Below are 23769 nucleotides of genomic sequence, written 5' to 3' on the forward strand. Positions count from 1 at the left end.
AGGGGCCAAAGTGTTGGTGTTGTTAAGGGCAGTGAATGAGGCAGTGGTGCCAGCCGAAGAGTCTTAGATCATAGAATCTGCAGTGCAAAAGGAGGCCATTCGGCCCATCGAGCCTGCACCGACGGCAATCGTACCCAGGTCCTATCCCCGCAACCCCATATATTAACCCTCCTAATCGCTTTGACCCGAAGGGGCAATTTAGCATGGCCAATCAACCTAACCCGCACATCTTTGGACTGTGGGAGGAAACCGGAGCACCCGAAAGAAAGCCACGCAGACACGGGGAGAATGTGCAGACTCCACACAGACAGTGAACCGAGGCCGGAATTGAACCCGGGTCCCAGGCACTGTGAGGCAGCAGTGCTAACCACTGTGCCACCGTGCCGCCCATAGTCTTCTCCTATGAGAATTTTCCTATGGCGGCACGGTAGCACAGTGGTTAGCACTGCTGCTTCACAGCTCCAGGGACCTGGGTTCGATTCCCGGCTTGGGTCACTGTCTGTGTGGAGTTTGCACATTCTCCTCGTGTCTGCGTGGGTTTCCTCCGGGTGCTCTGGTTTCCTCCCACAGTCCAAAGATGTGCGGGTTAGGTTGATTGGCCATGCTAAAATTGCCCCTTAGTGTCCTGGGATGTGTGGATTAGAGGGATTAGCGGGTAAAATATGTAGGGATATGGGGGTAGGGCCTGGGTGGGATTGTGGTTGGTGCAGACTCGATGGGCCGAATGGCCTCTTTCTGTACTGGAGGGTTTCTATGATTTCTATGAAGGGGAGAGTAGTGGATCCCGCATAACCTAATGCAGTAAGGAAAAAGAAGAAAATGAGTAACAGATTATGATTGTTTTTCATATACAACATGTGTACATACGTGTTTACTATATTTTTGCATGTGTGTGTACCATGCATATATAAAATGAAGGTGTGATAAAAGCAAATTACTGCGGATGCTGGAATCTGAAATCAAAAGAGAAAATGCTGGAAAATCTCAGCAGGTCTGGCAACATCTGTAAGGAGAGAAAAGAGCTGACGTTTCCAGATGACCCTTTGTCAAAGCTTTGACAAAGGGTCATCTGGACTCGAAACGTCAGCTCTGTGAAGGTGTGTGTGTGTGTGTCTGTGTGTGTGTGTGTGTGTGTGTGTGTCTGTGTGTCTGTGTGTGTGTGTGTGTGTGTGTGTGTGTACTATACACAAAATATGCACATTCCTGATTTTTAGTGATGAGAATTATTTGATTTGCAGGATGATGACACAAACTTCCACATGGATTTCATCGTCGCTGCGTCCAATCTGAGGGCAGAGAATTATGACATTCCAGCTGCCGACCGCCACAAGGTAGGCCGCACACACCTGGAGAGAGCACCTTAGAAATGGCAGGTAGAGACAAGCCGGTGAACATGATCCCGCACTGTAAGGGAGTAGAGTCAGGGAGAGGGCACCAACCACAGCGCGTGCTGATTTCTGTCTGATGTTTATCGAGTGAACTGAGCCGGAATCTCCGGGTGCCAATTAACAGTCACCGGGTTAGCAACGCGCTGGCGATGATTAATCACCGCCCGTCACCCCCACCCCCTGCCCCCCTGCCTAACAGGGCAGTTGCCGCCCCATTGCACCCTCAGCTCTTGTGATACCTGTGCGCGCAAGCTTTCTGTCACTGTAACATCTGCAGAACAAGATTGATACCAACAATTATGCACAGGATATTAGCACAGAGCAGTCGCAGCAGCAAACAGAAATGCCAGCAATGATTAACCCTGGAGGGACATTGGGGAACGGTGTTCCTCATTGATGAGAACTACACTGCGCATAAACAGGCCTTTTACCTCGAGCGATCTGTGCTGGTGTTTATACTCCACATGAGCTTCATACAATCCCGACAGTGCAGAAGGAGGCCGTTTGGCCCTTCGAGTCTGCACCGACCACAATCCCATCCAGGCTCTATTCCCGTAACCCCACGTGTTTACCCTGCGAATCCTCCTGACGCTCGGGTCAATTCAGCATGGCCAATCAACCTAATCCGCACATCTTTGGACTGTGGGAGGAAACCGGAGCACCCGGAGGAAACCCACGCAGATATGGGGAGAATGTGCAAACTCCACATAGACAATAACCCAAGCCGGGATTCGAACCCGGGTCCCTGGTGCTGTGAGGCAGCAGCGCTAACCTCTGTGCCACCGTGCCTTCCTCTCACCCATTTTCTTCTAAACATGTCGACGTGTGTGGAGGCCATGGCGTAACTGATAATGTCACTGGACTAGTAATCCAGAGACGCAGGCTAACCCTATTATTATTCTTTTATTATTAGAGTCACAAGTTGGCTTACATTAACAGTGCAATGAAGTTAATGTGAAAATCCCCTAGTCACCACACTTTGGCCCCTGTTCGGGTACACTGAGGGAGAATTTAGCACGGCCAATGCACCTAACCAGCACGTCTTTCGGACTGTGGGAGGAAACCAGAGCACCCGGAGGAAACCCACGCAGACACGGGGAGAATGTGTGTGGACTCTGCACAGACAGTGACCCAAGGTGGGAATCTGTGTTGGTGTTGGTGTTTATACTCCACATGAGCTTCATAGAATCCCCACAGTGGATCCCTGGTGCTGTGAGACAGCAGTGCTAACCACTGTGCCACCCCATGCTGCATCCTCTATGGCCTGGGTCTGAATCCCACCACGGCAGATGATGAAATTTGAATTCAATGAAAAAAACCTGGAATGAAAAGTCTAATGATGACCGTGCCACGATGGTCAATTGTCGTAAAAATCCATATGTGTCACTAATCTACTTTAGAGCATCTATTTTACTGGGACTGGCCTTCATGTGACTCCCAATCCACTATAATGTTGTTGAATCTTAAATGGCTGAGTAAGCCACTCAGTTGAAGAGCAATTAGTGTTGGACGATAAATGTTGGCCCAGCCAATGACACCACATCTGTGATTGAATAGGAGATAACATCCTGTTCCTGTCTCCCTCTGTAATGATCCATGTTCACTAGGGAGATATGAGCAACATTGCTTCATGTATTAACAAGCTCCACTTTCTAACGACCCTGGATTAAAGACATTTCCCCTGAGATCCTTATTGGATTCACTCGTGGCCATCTTGTGTTTAGGGTGGTGGGCCGCGTCCCTGCCTCTGAGTTAGAAGCTTTGAGTTCAAGTCCAACCCCAGGACTTAATGGCCAGAAAATGTGTATCCATAACTCGGCCAAAGAGGTTGAGAATCAACTGTAAATCCTTCCAACACGCGTCAGTGGCAGGCTGTAAGAGTGGGAATGATTCCGGCTTAACCATGTGATGGAAAGAAAGTTGGAGCTTCTACCATCACTATCCATAGCTCCAGACTATAACTGTATGTACAAAGTGCATTGGCTGCAGTAACTTGGACTCCCTGAATGAACTGTAACACAAGCCACTATATGTTTACAACCCCTAGTTTTGGAAACGTATTTTCTGTGTCTGCCTTATCAAATCCTTTCTTAATCTTAAAGACCTCTGTGGGGTCACCTCCTGAGCCTTCACTTTTTTCAAAGAAATTACCTCCAGCCTCTTCAATCTTTCCTGATGGTTGTGTTTTATTCCCTATTTCTCTCCCCCACACCCTGCCATAGAATCCCTACAGTGCAGAAGGAGGCCATTCAACCCATTAAGCCTGACAACAATCCCACCCAGGCCCTATCCCCATAACCCCAGGTATTTACCCTGCTAATCCCCCTGACACTAAGAGGAAATTTAGCATGGCCAATCCATGTTCAAGATTTTCTTAAGGTTAACGTGCAGGTTCAGTCGGCAGTTAGGAAGGCAAATGCAATGTTAGCTTTCATGTCGAGAGGGCTAGAACACAAGAGCAGGGATGTACTTCTGAGGCTGTATAAGGTTCTGATCAGACCCCATTTGGAGTATTGTGAGCAGTTTTGGGCCCCATATCTAAGGAAGGATGTGCTGGCCTTAGAAAGGTCCAGAGGAAGTTTGCAAGAATGATCCCTGGAATGAAGAGCCTGTCGTGTGAGAAACGGTTGAGGATTCTGGGTCTGTACTCGTTGGAGTTTGGAAGGATGAGGATCTTATTGAAACTTACAGGATACTGCGAGACCTGGATAGAGTGGATGTGGAGAGGATGTTTCCACTGGCAGGAAAAACTAGATGTGGAGATGCCGGCGTTGGACTAGGTTAAACACAGTAAGAAGTCTAACAACACCAGGTTAAAGTCCAACAGGTTTATTTGGTAGCAAAAGCCACTAGCTTTCGGAACAGGCTGTTCCTTCGTCAGGTGGGTGGGAGTTCTGATCACAAACAGGGCACAAAGACACAAACTCAATTTACATGAATAATGATTGGAATGTGAGTCTTTACAGCTAATCAAGTCTTAAAGGTACAGACAATGTGAGTGGAAGGAGCATTAAGCACAGGTTAAAGAGATGTGTATTGTCTCCAGACAGGACAGCTAGTGAGATTTTGCACATCCAGGAAAGTTGTGGGGGTTACAGATAGTGTGACATGAACCCAATATCCCGGGTGAGGCCGTCCTCATGTGTGCGGAACCTGGCTATCAGTCTGTGCTCAGCGACTCTGCGCTGTCGTGTGTCGTGAAGGCCGCCTTGGAGAACGCTTACCCGGAGATCAGAGGCTGAATGCCCGTGACCGCTGAAGTGCTCCCCAACAGGAAGGGAACAGTCTTGCCTGGTGATTGTCGAGCGGTGTTCATCGGTGTTCAGGAAAAACTAGAACCAGAGGGCACAACTTCAGGCTGAAGGGACAATCCTTTAAAACAGAAATGAGGAGGAATTTCTTCAGCCAGAGAGTGGTGAATCTGTGGAACTCTTTGCCGCAGAAGGCTGTGGAGCCCAGGTCATTGAGTGTCTTTAAGACAGAGATAGATAGATCTTGATTAATAAGGGGATTTGGGGTTATGCGGAAAAAGCAGGAGAATGGTGATGAGAAAAATATCAGCCATGATTGAATGGCGGAGCAGACTCAGTGGGCTAAGTGGCCTAATTCTGCTCCTATATCTTATGGTCTTATCCACCGAACTTGCACCTAACTTAGAACGGAACAATCTTATTAGTGACAGACAGCATGGTTTTGTAAGAGGGAGGTCGTGCCTTACGAATTTGGTGGAGTTTTTTGAGGAAGTGACAAAAACGGTTGACGAAGGAAGGGCCGTGGATGTCGTCTATATGGATTTCAGTAAGGCATTTGACAAAGTCCCACGTGGCAGGTTGGTTAAGAAGGTTAAGGCTCATGGGATACAAGGAGAAGTGGCTCGATGGGTGGAGAACTGGCTTGGCCACAGGAGACAGGGTAGCAGTCGAAGGGTCTTTTTCCGGCTGGAGTTCTGTGACCAGTGGTGTTCGAAAGCTTGTGTGGCTTTTGCTACCAAATAAACCTGTTGGACTTTAACCTGGTGTTGTTAAACCTCTTACTGTGTTTACCCCAGTCCAACGCCGGCATCTCCACATCATGACCAGTGGTGTTCCGCAGGGCTCTGTACTGGGACCTCTGCTATTTGTGATATATATATAAATGATTTGGAAGAAGGTGTAACTGGTGTTATCAGCAAGTTTGCGGATGACACTAAGATGGCTGGACTTGCGGATAGCGATGAACATTGTCGGACAATACAGCAGGATATAGATAGGCTGGAAAATTGGGCGGAGAAATGGCAGATGGAATTTAATCCAGATAAATGCGAAGTGATGCATTTTGGAAGAACTAATGTAGGGGGGAGTTGTACAATAAATGGCAGAGTCATCAAGAGTATAGAAACACAGAGGGACCTTGGTGTGCAAGTCCACAAATCCTTGAAGGTGGCAGCACAGGTGGAGAAGGTGGTGAAGAAGGCATATGGTATGCTTGCCTTTATAGGACGGGGTATAGAGTATAAAAGCTGGAGTCTGATGTTGCAGTTGTATAGAACACTGGTTAGGCCACATGTGGAGTACTGCATCCAGTTCTGGTCGCCGCACTACCAGAAGGATGTGGAGGCTTTGAAGAGAGTGCAGAGAAGGTTTACCAGGATGTTGCCTGGTATGGAGGGTCTTAGCTATGAGGAGAGATTGGGTAAACTGGGCTTGTTCTCCCTGGAAAGACGGAGAATGAGGGGAGACCTAATAGAGGTGTACAAAATTATGAACGGTATAGATAGGGTGAACAGTGGGAAGCTTTTTCCCAGGTCGGAGGTGACGATCACGAGGGGTCACGGGCTCAAGGTGAGAGGAGCGAGATATAACTCAGATATCAGAGGGACGTTTTTTACACAGAGGGTGGTGGGGGCCTGGAATGCGCTGCCAAGTAGGGTGGTGGAGGCTTACCTGGATAGTCACATGAGCAGTCTGGGAATGGAGGGATACAAACGAATGGTCTAGTTGGACCAATGAGCGGCACAGGCTTGGAGGGCCGAAGGGCCTGTTTCCTGTGCTGTACTGTTCTTTGTTCTTTATCTTTGGAGTGTGGGAGGAAACCGGAGCACCCAGAGGAAACCCACGCAGACATGGGGAAAACGTGCAAACCACACAGTCTACCAAGGCTGGAATCAAACCCGGGTCCCTGGCGCTGTGAGGCAGCAGTGCTGTGCCACCGTGCTGTAACCAACTCATCGCATCATCCACAAAACCCAGAGTTAAAATCAGGGGTCTGACATGCCAACTGGGACCAGCCTGGGATCTTCTGCTCAATATGGCTCATTGCATTTAGTTGAAAGAGAAGGAACGGGCATCCATGCAGCACCCTTCACATCCTCAATCATCCCAATGCACTGCAACACCAAAGAAGTGCTTTTTGTAGTCAATGTTGTAATGTAGGAAGCTGCTGAATCTTGGAGTGACTTCTACAATACTGAGACCCTCTGTTAGGATCAGAAAATTGTTCGGAACTGGTAAATGTTCCCAATTGCCTCGTTCACCTTGCATTTTTACACAGAGGGTGGTGAATGTCTGGAAGGCGCTGCCCAGGGAAGTGATGGGAGCAGGGACAATAGTGGCATTTAAGGGGCAACTAGACAAATACATGAATAGGATGGGAATGGAAGGATACGGACTCTGTGAGTGCATGCGGTTTTAGTTTAGGCAGGCATCATGATCGGCGCAGACTTGGAGGGCCGAAGGGCCTGTTCCTGTGCTGGACTGTTCTTTGTCCCCCATTATGACAGAATAAAAAGGCCCACTGCCTTCGAAGGCACCTCACCTCAAGTAGGAACCATACATGTACGAATGGATGCAAAATGTTGCAGACTGGATTTCAGACGAGTGAGTGCAATGTGAAGAGGCCCAGTCACTGAAAACCTCCTAATCCAGTGCCAGGCCTCAACAGAAGCTGACGGAGGGAGTTACTCATCAGTTCCAGCCCTGACTTTTAGGAACAGTGCCCAATGTTCAGAAAAGAAACAAGACTGGCTCTGTGCCAGTGCACTTAACCTCCTTAATGTTTCTAAAGCAGAGTGTTTATAATAATATTAAACGTTATGGCAGGCAGATGGAGTCTGATTTATAATCATTCTGTAAACGCGCACTCTGAAACTCTTCCTAATGATGTTAGTTGAAAAATGGTTACTGTTAATTCGACACATTGGCCTGACTGAGAAACTCTTGATTTAACTCTACTCTGCACTCTTTTCCTTGAGTTCTAATCTCACCTTTCATTGGTACCCATTCCCAGACACTTGTCCCCACTCCCAATTCCCTTCCCCCTCACTGCTGTGTCTCCTCCATCACGCCACTTCACAATAATCTTGATGTCGAGCATTGAGCAGGGTCAGGACTGGCATTGGCAAGGGAGGGAGACTGCTTGGGAAGGCACATGCCCACTTGTACCTAGTGGCAGCCAGTGACAAATGTGCCAATCTCATTATCTGCACCTGCAACGATATGCCATCCTTTCATTGCTTGGGCTGTGCTCACTTGAGTCCAAAAATAGCATTGGGAGCCTTACTCATATCCTGGGACCTCCTCATTGAAGCATTTCAATCAGTTCATGGCACCCTCTTCAGGCAGTCACTCCAGACACTTTTTTTGTTCATTCATGAGATACAGGCTTCACTGGCCCACCAGCATTTATTGCCCATCCCTCGTTGCCCGAGGGCAGTTGAGAATCAACCACATTGCTGTGGCTCTGGAGTCACATGTAGGTCAGGCCAGGTAAGGACGGCAGATTTCCTTCCCTAAAGGTCATTAGTGAACTAGATGGGTTTTTCCGGCAATGGTTTTAGTTTATGTTTATTTATTAGTGTCGCAAGTAGGTTTACATTAACACTGTAATGAGGTTACCATGAAAATCCCCTAGTCGCCACACTCCGGTGCCTGTTCGGGTACACTGAGGAAGAATTTAGCATGGCCAATGCCCCAAACCTGCACGTCTTTCCAAGTGTGGGAGGAAACTGGAGCACACAGAGGAAACCCATGCAGACACGGGGAGAACGTGCAGAATCCTCACAGACAGTGAGCAAAGCCGGGAATTGAACCCAGGTCCCTGGCACTTTGAGGCAGCAGTGCTAACCACTGTGTCAACCCATGGTCATCAGTAGATTCTTAATTTCAGATATTTTTAATATTGAATTCAATTTCAACCATCTGCCGTGACCGGATTCGAACCCGGGTCCCCAGAACATTAGCTGAGTTTTTGGATTAATAGTCGAGCGATAATACCACTAAGCCATCATCTCCTCATTTGAAGGTCCCTGGTCAAAAGATCATGGTGGAAACAAGATAATAGATTTTTGGACTCTCAGCTCACAACCACCTTGATTCTATAAGGTGGGAGACCTGAAAATTCAGTATTACAGTTCATAGAATCATAAAATCCCTTCTGTATAGAAGGAGGCCATTCGGCCCATTGAGTCTGTACCGACTACAATCCCACCCAGGCCCTATTCACATAACCTCATACATTTACCCTGCTAATCCCCCTGACACTAAACATGACCTTAGCATGGTCAATCACCCTAACCCGCACATCTTTGGAGTGTGGGAGGAAACCGGAGCACCCGGAGGAAACCCACGCAGACACAGGGGGGACATGCCAACTCCACACAGACATTGACCCGAGGAATTGAACCTAGGCCCTGGTACTGTGAGGCAACAGTGCTAACCACTGTGCCACTGGGCCGCCCATTTCTATTTACCATAAAGCACGACTCAATTGAGCCAGTCTTATGTCCGAGTTGTTCTGGGAGGAGAGCTCTGCCTGAACATTGTAACGGATCACTTTGAACAAAACAGGTGGCACAATGGTTAGCACTGCTGCCTCACAGCACCAGGGACCTGGGTTCGATTCCCGGCTTGGGTCACTGTCTGTGTGGAGTTTGCACGTTCTCCCTGTGTCTGCGTGGGTTTCCTCCGGGTGCTCCGGTTTCCTCCCACAGTCCAAAGATGAGCAGGCTAGGTGGATTGGCCATACTAAATTGCTCTTTACTGTCAGTGGAGTTAATTAGGGTAAATGCATGGGGTTATGGGGATCAGGCCTGGATGGGATTGTGGTCGGTGCAGACTCGATGGGCCGAATTCTGCACTGTAGAATTCTTCTTCTAAAACCCTGAGTCCTCTGATGCCCAACAAATCATGTTGGCTCTGCTCCCGATGAAACATGCGCCAGGAAGTTTCATTTTTTAGCTGTATCGTGCGGTTTGCTTCAATGCCAGATTTCTGAGAGCGTCCCTTCAAACGCAGAAGGGATTTATTTTTACGAAGCTGGGTTGGAAAGAATAACTTTTATTTATTGGCCTGCGGTTAAAACCTTGTCCTCCACCTCATTTCATAATGTGCCATGCAAGATTAGAACTGTCCTTGGTGTGTCATTTCTTATGTTACAAGTTTCTGTCATTTACAATAAAATCGATCACACAAAAGTGCACGGCCACAGTTAGACATTCTGAAGACATGTTGATGCGTTTCACAACCTCGTGACATCCCAACGTGCTTGTCAGCCAATGAAGTACTTATTAGGTGTGGGCACAACTGTTTTCGTTCATGCTTTCATGGGGCGTGGGTGTTGCTGGCAAGGCCAACATTTGTTGCCCATCTCCAATCGCCCCATGAGAAGGTGGTGGTGAACTGCCTTCTTGAACCATTGCAGGCCAACTGGTGTAGGTACAGCCACTGTGCTGTTAGGAAGGGAGTTCCAGGATTTTGACCCAGTGACAGTGAAGGAACAGTGATATAGTTCCAAGCCAGAATGGTGGCCCAGGCCACCATCCGAGTGTGTTGGAGGAGGGCATGGAATATTAGTGAGATGGACAACATAAAATATTAACAATTTTTAATGGGGAATGGAAATCATGCTTGTGCATCACCTTCAAGGTAAAATCCATTATACTTTCGGCCTTGGGTGACTGGTTAATTTGGATAATGCAACTTTTTTTCAATTCATTTGAGGGACATGGGCATCGCTGGCTGGCCAGCATTTATTATGATGTGGAAATGCCGGCGTTGGACTGGGGTAAGCACAGTAAGAAGTTTCACAACACCAGGTTAAAGTCCAACAGGTTTATTTGGTAGCAAATACCATAAGCTTTCGGAGCGCTGCCCCTTCGTCAGATGGAGTGGATATCCACTCCATCTGACGAAGGGGCAGCGCTCCGAAAGCTTATGGTATTTACTACCAAATAAACCTGTTGGACTTTAACCTGGTGTTGTGAGACTTCTTACAGCATTTATTACCCATTCCTAGTTGAGGGCAGTTGAGAGTCAACCACATTGCTGTGGCTCTGGAGCCACATGTAGGCTTGACCAGGTAAGCATGGCAGATTTCCTCCCCTAAAGGACATTAGTGAACCAGATGGATTTTTCCAACAATGGTTTCATGGTCATCAGTAGATTCTTAATACCAGATGTTTTTTATTGAATTCAAATTCCACCATCTGCCGTGGCGGGATTAGAACCCGGGTCCCCAGAACATTAGCTGAATTTCTGGATTAATAAGTAGTCTAGCGATAATACCACGAGGCCATGTCTCTCTCAAATCCTTCAAGTTTAAAACATTGAACGGAGAAAGCTAATGGAAACCACAACTAAATATAGAATGCCCTTGTGCGCTTCCTCCTCTTCTCTGAGCTTCAGCCTGGGGTAGGTGGGGAAGTAACCATACTCTGTATGCTGACCTGATGGTTACGCAAGCAAAATAACATTCACTTCTGGATTCAGTAACCGTAAAAACAGAGAGGGTCGTCAAAATCGAACTGATTTTGTAATTTTAAATCCAGCTACCCTATGCAGTGTGTCAGAAACTTGTTTTCACTAATCTAATGAAACCAGCTTGTTTCTATTATTGTCCAGTCGAGTAAAACATTTCCTCTGGTACCTAATTTACTCTGCTAAATCAGTCTTTCACTGTTCCACACATTTTCCCACAATTGTTTAGTGCACCTACAAACACTGATACAGCCGTGTCCACACTGATTCACGCATTGTTGATATTTTAAGTTATTGACCTAGAAAATGCAAAGGGTGTGGCGAGGTACCGTTTTTAAAAAATATCAGACATGCTGCTACTCAGACATTTGTGTCCATGGTAGTGAAACCCGCTACTTTCCTGTCTCTTATTCTGGCCTTCAACTGGCTTTTAAAACCTTAGCTTGGTCTGATTTAATGGCTGCTCACTGCTTACCCCAAGTACTTGCAACACAGAAAGAGGCCATTCGGCCCAGCTAGTCAGTGAGCCTCCTCCTCATCTAATTCGTCAACTAATCCCATCAACGGATTCTTTCTCCCTCGGCTGTTGTTCTATCTTTCCCTTGAATGCATCGGTGCTCCGCCCTTTGGGAATTCCACATTCTCACCCCTCTCTGGCTAAAGAGGCTTTGTCTACATTTCCAATTGGATTTATTAGCACCCATATTATACTTAGGGGGCGGCCCGGTGGGTGGTTAGCACTGCTGTCCCACAGCGCCAGGGACCCGGGTTTGATTCTGGCCTCGGGTGACTATCTGTGTGGAGTCTGCACGTTCTCCCCGTGTCTGTGTGGGTTTCCTCCGGGTGCTCCGGGTTCCTCCTACAGTCCAAAGATGTGCGGGTTAGGTGGATTGGGCTTGCTAAATTACCCCTTAGCATCCCGAGTTGTGTAGGTTAGGGGATTAGTAGGGTAAATGCGTGGAGTCCAAAAATATGCAGGTTAGGTGGATTGGCCATACTAAGTTGACCCTAGTTTCAGGGAGATTAGCAGGGTAACTATGTGGGGTTACAGGGACCGAGGCTGGGTGGGATTGTTGTCGGTGCAGGCTCGATGGGCCGAGTGGCCTTCTTCTGTACTGTAGGGATTCCGAGATTCCATCCAGCTGCGCAAGTTCGGCTGTGTAAATAGTCAGGCAGACACGCTCCAGTGATGGCCTTGGGAATGTATTAGTGTCAGCATGCTCACTCTGATATATGTGTGTGTTTGTGCGGTCATGCATTTTCATATTGAGAGAAAATCTTTTGGATAAATATTTGTCAGTTTCGGAGAAATTATTATCTTTGGGGGTGGCACAGTGGTTAGCACTGCTGCTTCACAGCGCCAGGGATCCGGGTTCAATTCCAGCTTGGGTGACTGTCTGTGTGGAGTTTGCACGTTCTCCCCGTGTCTGCGTGGGTTTCCTCCGGGTGCTCCGGTTTCCTCCCACAGTCCAAAGATATTCAGGTTAGGTGGATTGGCTACACCCCATAGTGTGTGTGCGGCGCGTGCAGCTATGTAAGATGTGATGTGGTGCTCCTCAAGCTATAAACCCCTGGCGACAGACTAGGACCTGTTGCAAGAATAATTAGCTACAGAAACAGAGGAAAGTCTGATCTATGCATCATCAGGGTACGGAAAGGCTAAACTTAAGCCCCAAGTTCTGGGTTGGGAATTTACAGCCTTGCTTCAGCGAGACCGGAAATTCCCGCCCGAGGTCAACGGGCAAGCCACGCAAAGCCCATAGACTTCGGCGAGACCGGAAAATCCCACCAGCGACCAATGGCTTGCCAAGGGAAAACCCGCCACAGGGAGGGAGAGACAGAAAAATCCCAACCCAAAATTGACTCTTCTTCGGATGGGGAATCATAGAATTCCTGCAGTGCTGAAGGAGGCCATTTGGCCCATCGAGTCTGCATTGACTCTCTGAAAGAGCATCTTACCCAGGCCCAACATGCGCCCTATCCCCGTAACCCCACACATTTACCATGGCCAATCCACGTAACCTGCACATCTTTTGACATTAAGGGGCAAGTTAGCATAGCCAATCCACCTAACCTGCACATCTTTGGACTGTGGTAGGAAACCGGAGCACCCGGAGGAAACCCACACGGACACGGGGAAAATGTGCAGACTCCACACCGACAGTGACCCAAGGCAGGAATTGAACCCAGTCTCTGGCACTGTGAGGCAGTAGTGCTAACCACTGTGCCAAAACCTTTCCTGGCCTGAGTTTGGACAATTCTGTGCTTGGTTAGTTCATTTCCGAGTTGTTATAGGCACTTGGTATAAATTAATACCAAGCTCTCAATCTCTCGCTCGCACGAACCCACGAAAGATGATGATGCGGGCACTGGACTTGTTGATCTTGCCTGAGACACTGGTCCTTCTCTGTGGCTGGGAGAATGCAGGGGAGCCTCACTTCCTTTTGCTTGTACCTTTTGCCACATCTGACCCAGGGATGTTTGAACGACTGTTCGATGAGATGTGTGCGAACTTGTGCGGACTCCCAGTGTCAGCCTCCCACACCTCTGATGAACAGATGACTTAAATTGAAAGTGTCACCACACACCTTGGGGCCACTTCTATGAAGGTGGCTCATTTCTCGGAATAGGGTCACCTGCGGTTCACTCGGATTTCTGGGAATCATTTCTGGGCATTTGGGAAGATCCAACATTTCAGATTTGATTTCAATCAATGGACAAACTGGTTCCGACTAAGTTGATAAATCAACATGCCACAAGATTATTGTGCACACATGTGGGCGTGTGAACCAGTGTGTGCTGGGGGAGGAGCGACAGCGCTCACAGAGTTCCTATTCTTTGCCAGCTTACTTCCTCAGGGAGTTGGGAGGAAAGAAGGAGGGAGAATCTGAGTCTGGCTTTCTGTCAACTAACACGTGTGGACATCTGGGAAACTGGAAATATCACAGCCTTTATTGAAGTCATGTCAGTAATTGTTCAAAGGAACTTTCCGGAGTTGATACTTGAACTGAGTCCAGTACCACATGGTTACACTTTCAAAACTAGACTATGCGCCGTTATTCCAGCTCCATCTCCGGCATAAACAAGGCAATTTTTACGCAGGAATTGAGGAGAGCATCATTGCACTAGATTCTTGGGTACGGGGCTAACGGCTGTGGAGGTGATTTTGTGGATCCTTAAGATGCCCTACGCTCTGTGCCCTAGTTACACTTTTGCCCTTTATGGATTCTCCTTTGCCTTATCTGCCAAAGCAATTTCGTGTTTAGCGGGTGCTCCGGTTTCCTCTCACAGTCCGAAAGATGTGCTGGTTAGGTGCATTGGCCATGCTAAATTCTCTCTCAGTGTGTCCAAACAGGCGCCGGAGTGTGGCAACTGGAAGATTTTCACAGTAACCTCATTGTAGTGTTAATGTAAGCCTACTTGTGACACTATTAAAAATTTTTTAACGCATTTATGTAGCACCTTTCATCAATTGAATTTAAATTTCACCAACTTTTACCCAGAGAATTAACCTAAACCTGCTAGCCTAGCGATATCACCATTAGGCCATCACTTCCTATTGCGTTGTCAAGGGCATAACTGCCTCCTGCCTCAAAGTCTGCCGCCTTTCATTTTTTGATGCTGGGGTATTCTACCCAACTTCTCCATTTCTTCCAAGGGTGCATCTCTTCTACTTAACGAATGTTATCATGGTGTTCCGACTGTCAAAAAGAGGATAGGTTAGACAGATTGGGCTCATTTCCACTGAAGTTTAGAAGAGTGAGGGGTGACTTGAATGAAATTTATAAGACGTTGAACGGTCTCGACAAGGTGGACGTAGAAAAGATGTTTCCCCTTGTGGGTGAGTCCAGAACTACAAAGAACAAAGAAAAGTACAGCAACAGGCCCTTTGGCCCTCCAAGCCTGTGCTGATCATGATGCCCTAACTAAACTAAAATAAAACCTCTGCCCTTACTCAGTCTCTATCCCTCTATTCTCTCCTTACACATGTACTCATCTGATGCCTCTTAAATTGGTAAGGCTACACTTGGAATACTGTGTACAGTTCTAGTCACCCTATTATAGAAAGGATATTATTAAACTAGAAAGAGTGCAGAAAAGATTTACTAGTATGCTACCGGGACTTGATGGTTTGAGTTATAAGGAGAGGCTGGATAGACTGGGACTTTTTTCCCTGGAGCGTAGGAGGCTTAGGGGTGATCTTGTAGAGGTCTATAAAATAATGAGGGGCATAGATCAGCTAGATAGTCAATATCCTTTCCCAAAGGTAGGGGAGCCTAAAACTTGAACCTATACCTCTTTGCAACTGACACAATTGTGTAAACAGCCCTTCCTCTAAAGAAAGGAGCTATGTAACATTTCTGCCCAGTTTTGAACCAGAAGCCTTCCAAGTTTAAGGTGAACATGATGACCACCAAGCCACAGAGAAAGGAGTCTCCAGGGATCAGCCAAGATCTTACTGAATGGCGGAGCAGGCCAGAGGGACTGAGTGGCCTACACGTGCTGCTATCTCGTGTGTAAATATTAACACTGGCTCTTAGTATATCTTTAGACTGCCTAATCTACCTAATTGTAGATTCATTAACACTGTGGGTTCATTCTGTTCAGGTGAGGCTGGGTGGCATGGTGGCACAGTGGTTAGCACTGCTGCCTCACAGCGCCAGGGACCCAGTTTGAATTCCGGCCTTGAGTCACTAGGTGGAGTTTGCACGTTCTCCCCGTGTCTGCGTGGGTTTCCTCCGGGTGCTTCCGTTTCTTCCCACAGTCCAAAGATGTGCGGGTTAGGTGGATTGGCCATGCTAAATTGCCCCTTAGTGTCCCAAGATGTGTAGATTAGGTGGATTGGCCATGGTAAATGCGTGGGGTTATGGGGATAGGACAGGGCGCTGGGCCTGGGTAAGATGCTCTTTCGAAGAGTCGATGCAGACTCGATGGGCTGAATAGCCTCCTTCTGCACTGTAGGGATTCTATGGTTCAATGGAAATCATGTGGCCATGTACCATTAATGATAAAGGAAAAGACCAATCCAGAGCAGGAGAAACAAAGCAGCAAACTGGCATTAAAGCCTGGAAACTCAGCCTCTCAAACAGGCCGAGCTATCCATTTTAACAGCAATTTTATCATGTGGGTGACACCATGGCTGACCCGAAGCTTGAAGGCTGCATTTGCCCAGCGTTCAGAGTTCTGCCAGTGAATGTACCAGGAGCGTAGCTTATGTTACTGTCGGGTCTCTGCTCATTCAGATGATCAACCTCTCTGGACTGCTCGATGCTTTGGATATGATCCTTGGCGAGCACAAACCTGGCTCGGAATCGATCCAATGTTCGGCCAGGAGCCTGTCGTATTCACTGCCAGAGAGAGTCGCAGTGTGGATAAAGCTGTGTGTGTCGGAATATATAACCCTCCGGCAGCCCGGCAGCACCTGTCCCTTTCCCTCACTGGCCATTTTCACTGGTTGTAAAATAACTCCTCTGTTTAGAAGCTGAAATGTTCCTTTCTGCCTGTAGTCCGACCAGTAAGTGTTGTGTAGTACTGTGCATGTCCCCATGAGGAAAAGAGTTCCGTGTACGCAATGTCACTCTCATCACCCTCTCCTTCAGTGCAGAGTCCATGCGCAGCAGACATTCCTGTTAACTATAAAACCAATTGATCAGCTTTACATATTATAAGAAGGATATAAGTTCATAAGATATAGGAGCAGAATTAGGCCATTTTGCCATTTGGTGTATAAGATTTTGATGGGTATAGATAGAGTGAATGCAAGCAGGCTTTTTCCGCTGAGGCTAGGGGAGAAAAAAACCAGAGGGCATGGGTTAAGGGTGAAAGGAGAAAAGTTTAAAGGGAATATTAGGGGGGGGGGCTTCTTCACGCAGAGAGTGGTGGGAGTGTGGAATGAGCTGCCGGATAAAGTGGTAAATGCGGGGTCACTTTTAACATTTAAGAAAAACTTGGACGGGTTCATGGATGAGAGGGGTGTGGAGGGATATGGTCCAAGTGCAGGTCAGTGGGACTAGGCAAAAAATGGTTCGGCACAGACAAGAAGGGCCAAAAGGCCTGTTTCTGAGCTGTAATTTTCTATGGTTCTATGGTTCTAAGTCTGCTCCACCATCCATCATGACTGTTATGCTCCTTATCCCCATTTTCCTGCCTTCTCCCCATAATCCTTCAACCCATTACCAATTTAAAATCTGTCTAATTCCTCCTTAAATTTACTCACTGTCCCAGCATCCACCGCACTTTGGGGCAGCGAATTCCACAGATTCACAACCCTTTGGGAGAAGTAGTTTCTCCTCAACTCTGTTTTAAATTTGCTACCCTTTATCCTAAGACTATGACCTCTCGTCCTAGAATGCCCCACAAGAGGAAGCATCCGCTCCATGTCTACTTTATCCATACCTTTTATCATCTTGAATACCTCAATTTGATCTCCCCTCATTCTTCTAAATTCCAGAGAGTATCGGCCTAAACTGTTCAATCTCTCTTCACACGACAAACTCCTCATCTCTGGAATCAATCTAGTGAACCTCCTCTGAACTGCCTCCAACACCACTACATCTTATCTCAAATAAGGGGACCAAAACTGTGCACAATACTCCAGGTGCGGCCTCACCGATGCCTTGTATAGTGGCAGCAATACTTCCTTACCTTTATATTCTATTCCTTTAGCTATAAATGCCAACATTCCCTTCGCTTTCTTGATTATCTGCTGGATCTGCATGCTAGTTTTCTGTGACTCATGAACGAGGACACCCAGATCCCTCTGCACCGGAGCTCCCCGAAATCTCTCCCCGTTTAGATAATAAGTCGCCTTCCCATTTTTCCGACCAAAATGCACAATCAACTTAACATATTATGTAGAGGAAGGAGAGAATGTGCAGAGTAACATTTGCAAGGATAACGGGACGTTAGACTATCAGGGAAGATTGAAGATGCGAAGGCTCGTTTCTCCAGGAAAGTGGAGGCTGCTGGGTGACTTGAAAGAGACCTTTAAGATTAGGAAGGGGTTTGAAAGAACAGACAGAGAAGATATTTCCACTTGTGGGGGAGAATAAAACTAAAGATTGCCGCTAAGAAGTCTAATAGGAAATTAAGAAGTTTCTTTATCTCTGGAGTAGTGAGAATGTGGAACACTCCACTTCAAGGAGTAGTTGAGATTAACAGTGTAGATGTATTTAACTAACTTTAACTTTATTTATTAGTCACAAGTAGGCTTACATTAACACTGCAATGAAGTTACTGTGAAAATCCCCTAGTCACCACACTCTGGTGCCTGTTTGGATACACTGAGGGAGAATTTAGCATGGCCAATGCCCCTAACCAGCACGTCTTTCAGACTGTGGGAGGAAACCGGAGCACCCGGAGGAAACCCACGCAGACACGGGGAGAACGTGCAGACTCCGCACAGACAGTGACCCAAGCCAGGAATCGAATCCGGGTCTTTGGCGCTGTGAGGCAGCAGTGCTAACCACTGTGCCACCCAGGGGCACATTAAGGGGAAGCTGGATAAACTTATGAGGGAGACAGCGATAGAAGGTTTTGTTGCTAGAAGTTAGATACAGAGTAGGGTGGGGTGGCTTTCGTTTCAAGACTGGATGACTATTCACAGACTCGAAACGTTGGCTCTATTCTCTCTCCTCAGATGCTGTAAGACCTGCTGAGATTTTCCAGCATTTCCTGTCTTTGTTTCAGAGTCCAGCATCCGCAGTATTTTGCTTTTATCTATTCTGCTGTTAAGCTCAGCTGAAGATGGGTGGGAGGGGACTCGTGTGCCGCACGCATGGGTCGAGTAGCTTGTGCCTTAAAGAGAGCGAAAACCCTACATTTCTATAGCGCCTCTCTTGACCACTGGATTTTACAGCCAGTGAAAGGCATTTGAAGTGTTATAAAGTAGGGAAATTGGCAGCCAGTATGCTCTCACAACAACGATAGGATAATCTGTTTTTCTGATGTTGAGTGAAGGACACTGGCCGGGACACTGAGGATAACTCCCCTGTTCCTCTTTGATTTGATTTATTATTGTCAATGTATTGGTATACAGTGAAAAGTATTCTTTCTTGCGCACTATACAGACAAAGCATACCGTTCATAGGGAACAGTAAGAAGTCTCACAACACCAGGTTAACGCCCAGCAGAGTAATTGGAATCACAAGCTTTCGGAGCGCTGCTCCTTCCTCACCTGATGAAGGAACAGCGCTCCGAAAGCTCGTGATTCCAAATAAACCTGTTGGACTGGTGTTGTGAGACTTCTTTATGTGCCCACCCCAGTCCAACGCCGGCATCTCCACATCATGGCATACTGGGGAGGGAAGGAGCGGGTGCAGAATGTAGTGTTAGTCATACCTAGGGTGTGGAGAAAGATCAACTTAATATAAGGTAGATCCATTCAAAAGTCTAATGGATTGATTTGGAGCATTGTTAGAGAGTTTATAAGTGTCAGAGTAGAGTTTTAAAAGCATGGAACGAGTGTAAAAAATGGAATTAGAGGGTATTGAAAGGGGCGCCGTGGAATATTTTATTGAGCAGGCATAGGTGCCACAATCTAACGATTAAAGACAGTCCCCCTGACAGTGTAGTGCTCTCTCGCACTGCCCTGGAGTGTTAGTAAAGACTTTTCAATTCTACTAGTTCCACATCATTTTTAACAATCAGGATACTCTTCAGTTTTCACCTGCATCATATTTTGATTCAACATGAGTTCCATAGCTTCAATCTCGGAGAGGAATAAAGATCTTCACAGAAAACTCAACCTGAAAACAGTGACTCAGCAGTGATTCAAACCCGTTTGGGAACTTAGCTTAATTATATGCTGTTCTAACTCCAGCAATTACTTAACACTGCATCATGATCCTCAGGAGTCAGTCCGCCTGTCTACCAATTACACCAGTATCATTATTACACCCATTTAATGGGTTTCTCATCTCAAAGCTGGCCTGTGTAGGGTGAGGGAAAATTGGGAAGCTAGTCATTCTGGCCACTCTAGTATTTAAAACAAAAATCCCACTTTCCCAAGTTCCTGGGTTGGAAAGCAGTTTTTGATTTGATTTATTATTGTCACATGTATCGGGATACAGTGAAAAGTATTGTTTCTTGCACAGACAAAAACATACCGTTCATAGAGCACATAGGGGAGAAGGAAAGGAGAGGGTGTTGAATATAGTGTTGCAGTTACAGGGACGGTGAAGTGAAAGAGCAGCTTATAATATATGATAGGACCATTCAAAAGTCTGACGGCAGCAGGGAAGAAGCTGTTCTTGAGTCAGTTGGTACGTGACTTCAGACTTTTGTATCTTTTTCCCAAAGGAAGAAAGTGGAAGAGAGAATGTCTGGGGTACATGGGGTCCTTAATTATGCTGGCTGCTTTGCTGAGGCAGCGGGAAGTGTAGACAGAGTCAATGGATGGGAGGCTGGTTTGCATGATGGATTGGGCTACATTCACGACCTTTTGTAGTTCCTTGCAGTCTTGGGCAGAGCAGGAGCCATACCAAGCTGTGATACAACCAGAAAGAATGCTTTTTATGGTGCACCTATAAAAGTTGGTGAGAGTCATGGCTGACATGCCAAATGTCCTTAATCTTCTGAGAAAGTAAAGGCGTTGGTGGGCTTTCTTAGAAACATAGAAATAGAAACATAGAAACCCTACAGTACAGAAAGAGGCCATTCGGCCCATCGAGTCTGCACCGACCACAAACCCACCCAGGCCCTACCCCCATATCCCTACATATTTACCCACTAATCCCTCTAACCTACGCATCTCAGGACACTAAGGGCAATTTTTAGCATGGCCAATCAACCTAACCCGCACATCTTTGGACTGTGGGAGGAAACCGGAGCACCCGGAGGAAACCCACGCAGACACGAGGAGAATGTGCAAACTCCACACAGACAGTGACCCAAGCCAGGAATCGAACCCAGGTCCCTGGAGCTGTGAAGCAGCAGTGCTAACCACTGTGCTACCGTGCCGCCCTTCTTAACTATAGTGTCGGCATGGGAGAAACAGGACAGGTTGTTGGTGATCTGGACACCTAAAAACTTGAAGCTCTCGACCCTTTTCACTTCGTCCCCGTTGACAGGGGCATGTTGTCCTTTACGCTTCCTGAAGTCGATGACAATCTCCTTCGTTTTGTTGACATTGAGGGAGAGATTGAGGGAGAGGGAGGGAAATAGCACTTCAATGAACGTCAGCACGTTATCCATTAGATCAAATAATCTGTTGTCATTTTCAGTCCTGCTGTACAAGGTGAAGAGTGGTCACTTGCGGGGGGCAAGGGGATGGATGTTGTTGATGCCAAGGAAGCACTTCTGACAGAATTGGTATGTTCAGGAGAGGAAGAGGCAGAGAGAACATTGTTCAAAAAGCAGTGAAGAATATAAGGTGCCTAACTGACAGTATCAGTCTGTCTCGAGAAATGATGGATTGCGCCCAGGCAGCATGGTGGCACAGTGGTTAGCACTGCTGCCTCACAGCGCCAGGGACCCAGGTTCAATTCCCGGCTTGGGTCACTATGTGCAGTCTGCACATTCTCCCTATGTCTGCGTGGGTTTCCTCCGGGTGCTCCGGTTTCCTCCCACAGTCCAAAGATGTGCAGGTTAGGTGGATTGGCCATGCTAAATTGCTCCTTAGTGTCAGGGGGACTGGCTCGGATAAATGTATGAGGTTATGGGAATAGGGTCTGGGTCTGGGTGGGATTGTGGTCGATGGGCCCAATGCGAGGGCTTCCCCATGCGTTGACTCCGACCTCCGGCAACTTGAAGACCTGTCCTGCAGGCATCCTTGTGTTGCACATGTGGGCGGCCTGTCAGTATCGTGTCGATAGCAAATTCGCCATCGGGCATGTCCTTGGGGGTGTGACTGTTCCCATTCGGCTAACGGACAATGTGTATGACTGACGGTTTTGGAAAATCCCCCTCCAAAAGACTGCTGACTCACCATTCAAAAGAAGTTAAGAATGGTTGCTGGGGTAATGCATGAATTAATAACCCAGCAACCATTAGGATTGGCCAGGTGTGAATAATCAACGTCTAGCACCGATGTTGCTGATCTTTTTATCTCTGCATAAATTTGTGAATTGGATTAAACAATTGTGCAGCCAATGGGAAAATCCTTTAACTCTTGTGGGTTCAGGGTAGTTGCAGGACAAGGTTACAACAGACCAGTCCACCGCCTTTCTAAGAACGCAGTGCCCTAGGTATTAGTTTAATTGCATCCTCCACCCAACAAGAGGTAATGTGTCTGCTTAACTGTTCTGTGTTTCTTGTGGAGTTGGAGAATCGGCCTTGCCCTCGGATATCGACAGACCCCAGGGAAACTTTTCCAGCCAATTCACGGTGCAAGCAATTTTCTGCGGATTCAGTCTGCATTCCTGTCGAGTGAAGCAGAGCCCGGCACCACTCCCTCCCCTATCGCCAGTGGAACATACATTGCTCTCACACTGGCTATTCTTGCTTCACTTTGCAATAATAGGAGACCAGGAGATGTCAGAAAGGCTGGGGATGTGGGGGGTGGTGCAAGGAGGGTGGGGGAGGGATGCTCCTTCTGCTTTAACAACTAATCAATCAACTGAACCACTGTCTTAATCATTGAATCCTACAGCGCAGAAGGAGGCCATTCGGCCCATCGAGTCTGCATCGACCACAATCCCACTCAGGCCCTATCCCCATAACCCCATGCATTTATCCTAGCTAGTCCCCCTGACACTAAGGGGCAATTTAGCATGGCCAATCCACCTAACCCACACATCTTTGGACTGTGGGAGGAAACTGGAGCACCCGGATGAAACCCACGCAGACACGGGGAGAATGTGCAAACTCCGCACAGACAGTGACGCAAGCCGGGAATGGAATCCAGGTCCCTGGCGCTGTGAGGCAGCAGTGCTAACCACTATGCCACCGTGCCGCAATGTTAATGTTTCCTTCCACCCCAAACCGAGCCCAAGGAACCATCCGGGAAACACCCCATCAACTCAAACCCATGAGTTCCATTGAATCATAAAATCCCTACAGTGCACAAGGAGGCCATTCAGCCCATCGAGTCTGCACCATCTCTCCGACAAAGTATCTTACCCAGGCTCTATCCCCTGTAATCCCACATGTTTATCCCGCTAATTCCACTAACCTACACATCTTTGGACACAAAGGAACAATTTACCATGGCCAGTCAACCTAACCAGCACATCTTTGAAGAAGAAATTACTGCGGATGCTGGAATCTGAAACAAAACTAGAAAATGCTGGAAAATCTCAGCAGGGGCTGAGTAGGGGACAAAATAGTTGACATTACGGCCCAGCCAGCCCTCCGCCATCACCACCATACCCAAACCGGGAATCGAACCCGGGTCCCTGGCGCAGTGAGGCAGCAGTGCTAACCACTGTGCCACCTTCTAATACAAAGAATGGTAGCAAGCAGGGAACTTCAAGCTATGTGCTATTATCTCTGGTTAGCTACATTCATTAAGAGCAAGGATGACCTTCTCTGAACTTTCACACGCATATGTTACCTCCCTCTCTACTCATCACTCCCAGAACAAGTGGCAGGCAGGGGTGTCCATAGAATAGGGTTCTGTGTTGGCAATGCCACCACCTGGCAACATTTTTCAGGGTGAAAGGGGTTTGGGAAGGTGGGTGGTGGGGTCCTTTTGTTCGGTACCCTGTGTC

General features: G+C 47.4%; 1 protein-coding gene across 2 annotated transcripts in view; it reads left to right on the forward strand.

Annotated features, from left to right (window-relative positions):
* The window catches only part of LOC144491702 (ubiquitin-like modifier-activating enzyme 1), a 288773-nt gene that overhangs the window by 150817 nt on the left and 114187 nt on the right, over positions 1–23769 (forward strand). For both annotated transcript variants that reach the window (XM_078209895.1, XM_078209896.1), the window contains exon 21: positions 1239–1331. In XM_078209895.1, coding sequence (XP_078066021.1) covers positions 1239–1331 — 93 coding nt within the window. The remainder of the gene's footprint in view (positions 1–1238; positions 1332–23769) is intronic.

This window comes from Mustelus asterias, chromosome 3 (genome assembly GCF_964213995.1).
Source record: "Mustelus asterias chromosome 3, sMusAst1.hap1.1, whole genome shotgun sequence".
Lineage (NCBI taxonomy): Eukaryota > Metazoa > Chordata > Chondrichthyes > Carcharhiniformes > Triakidae > Mustelus > Mustelus asterias.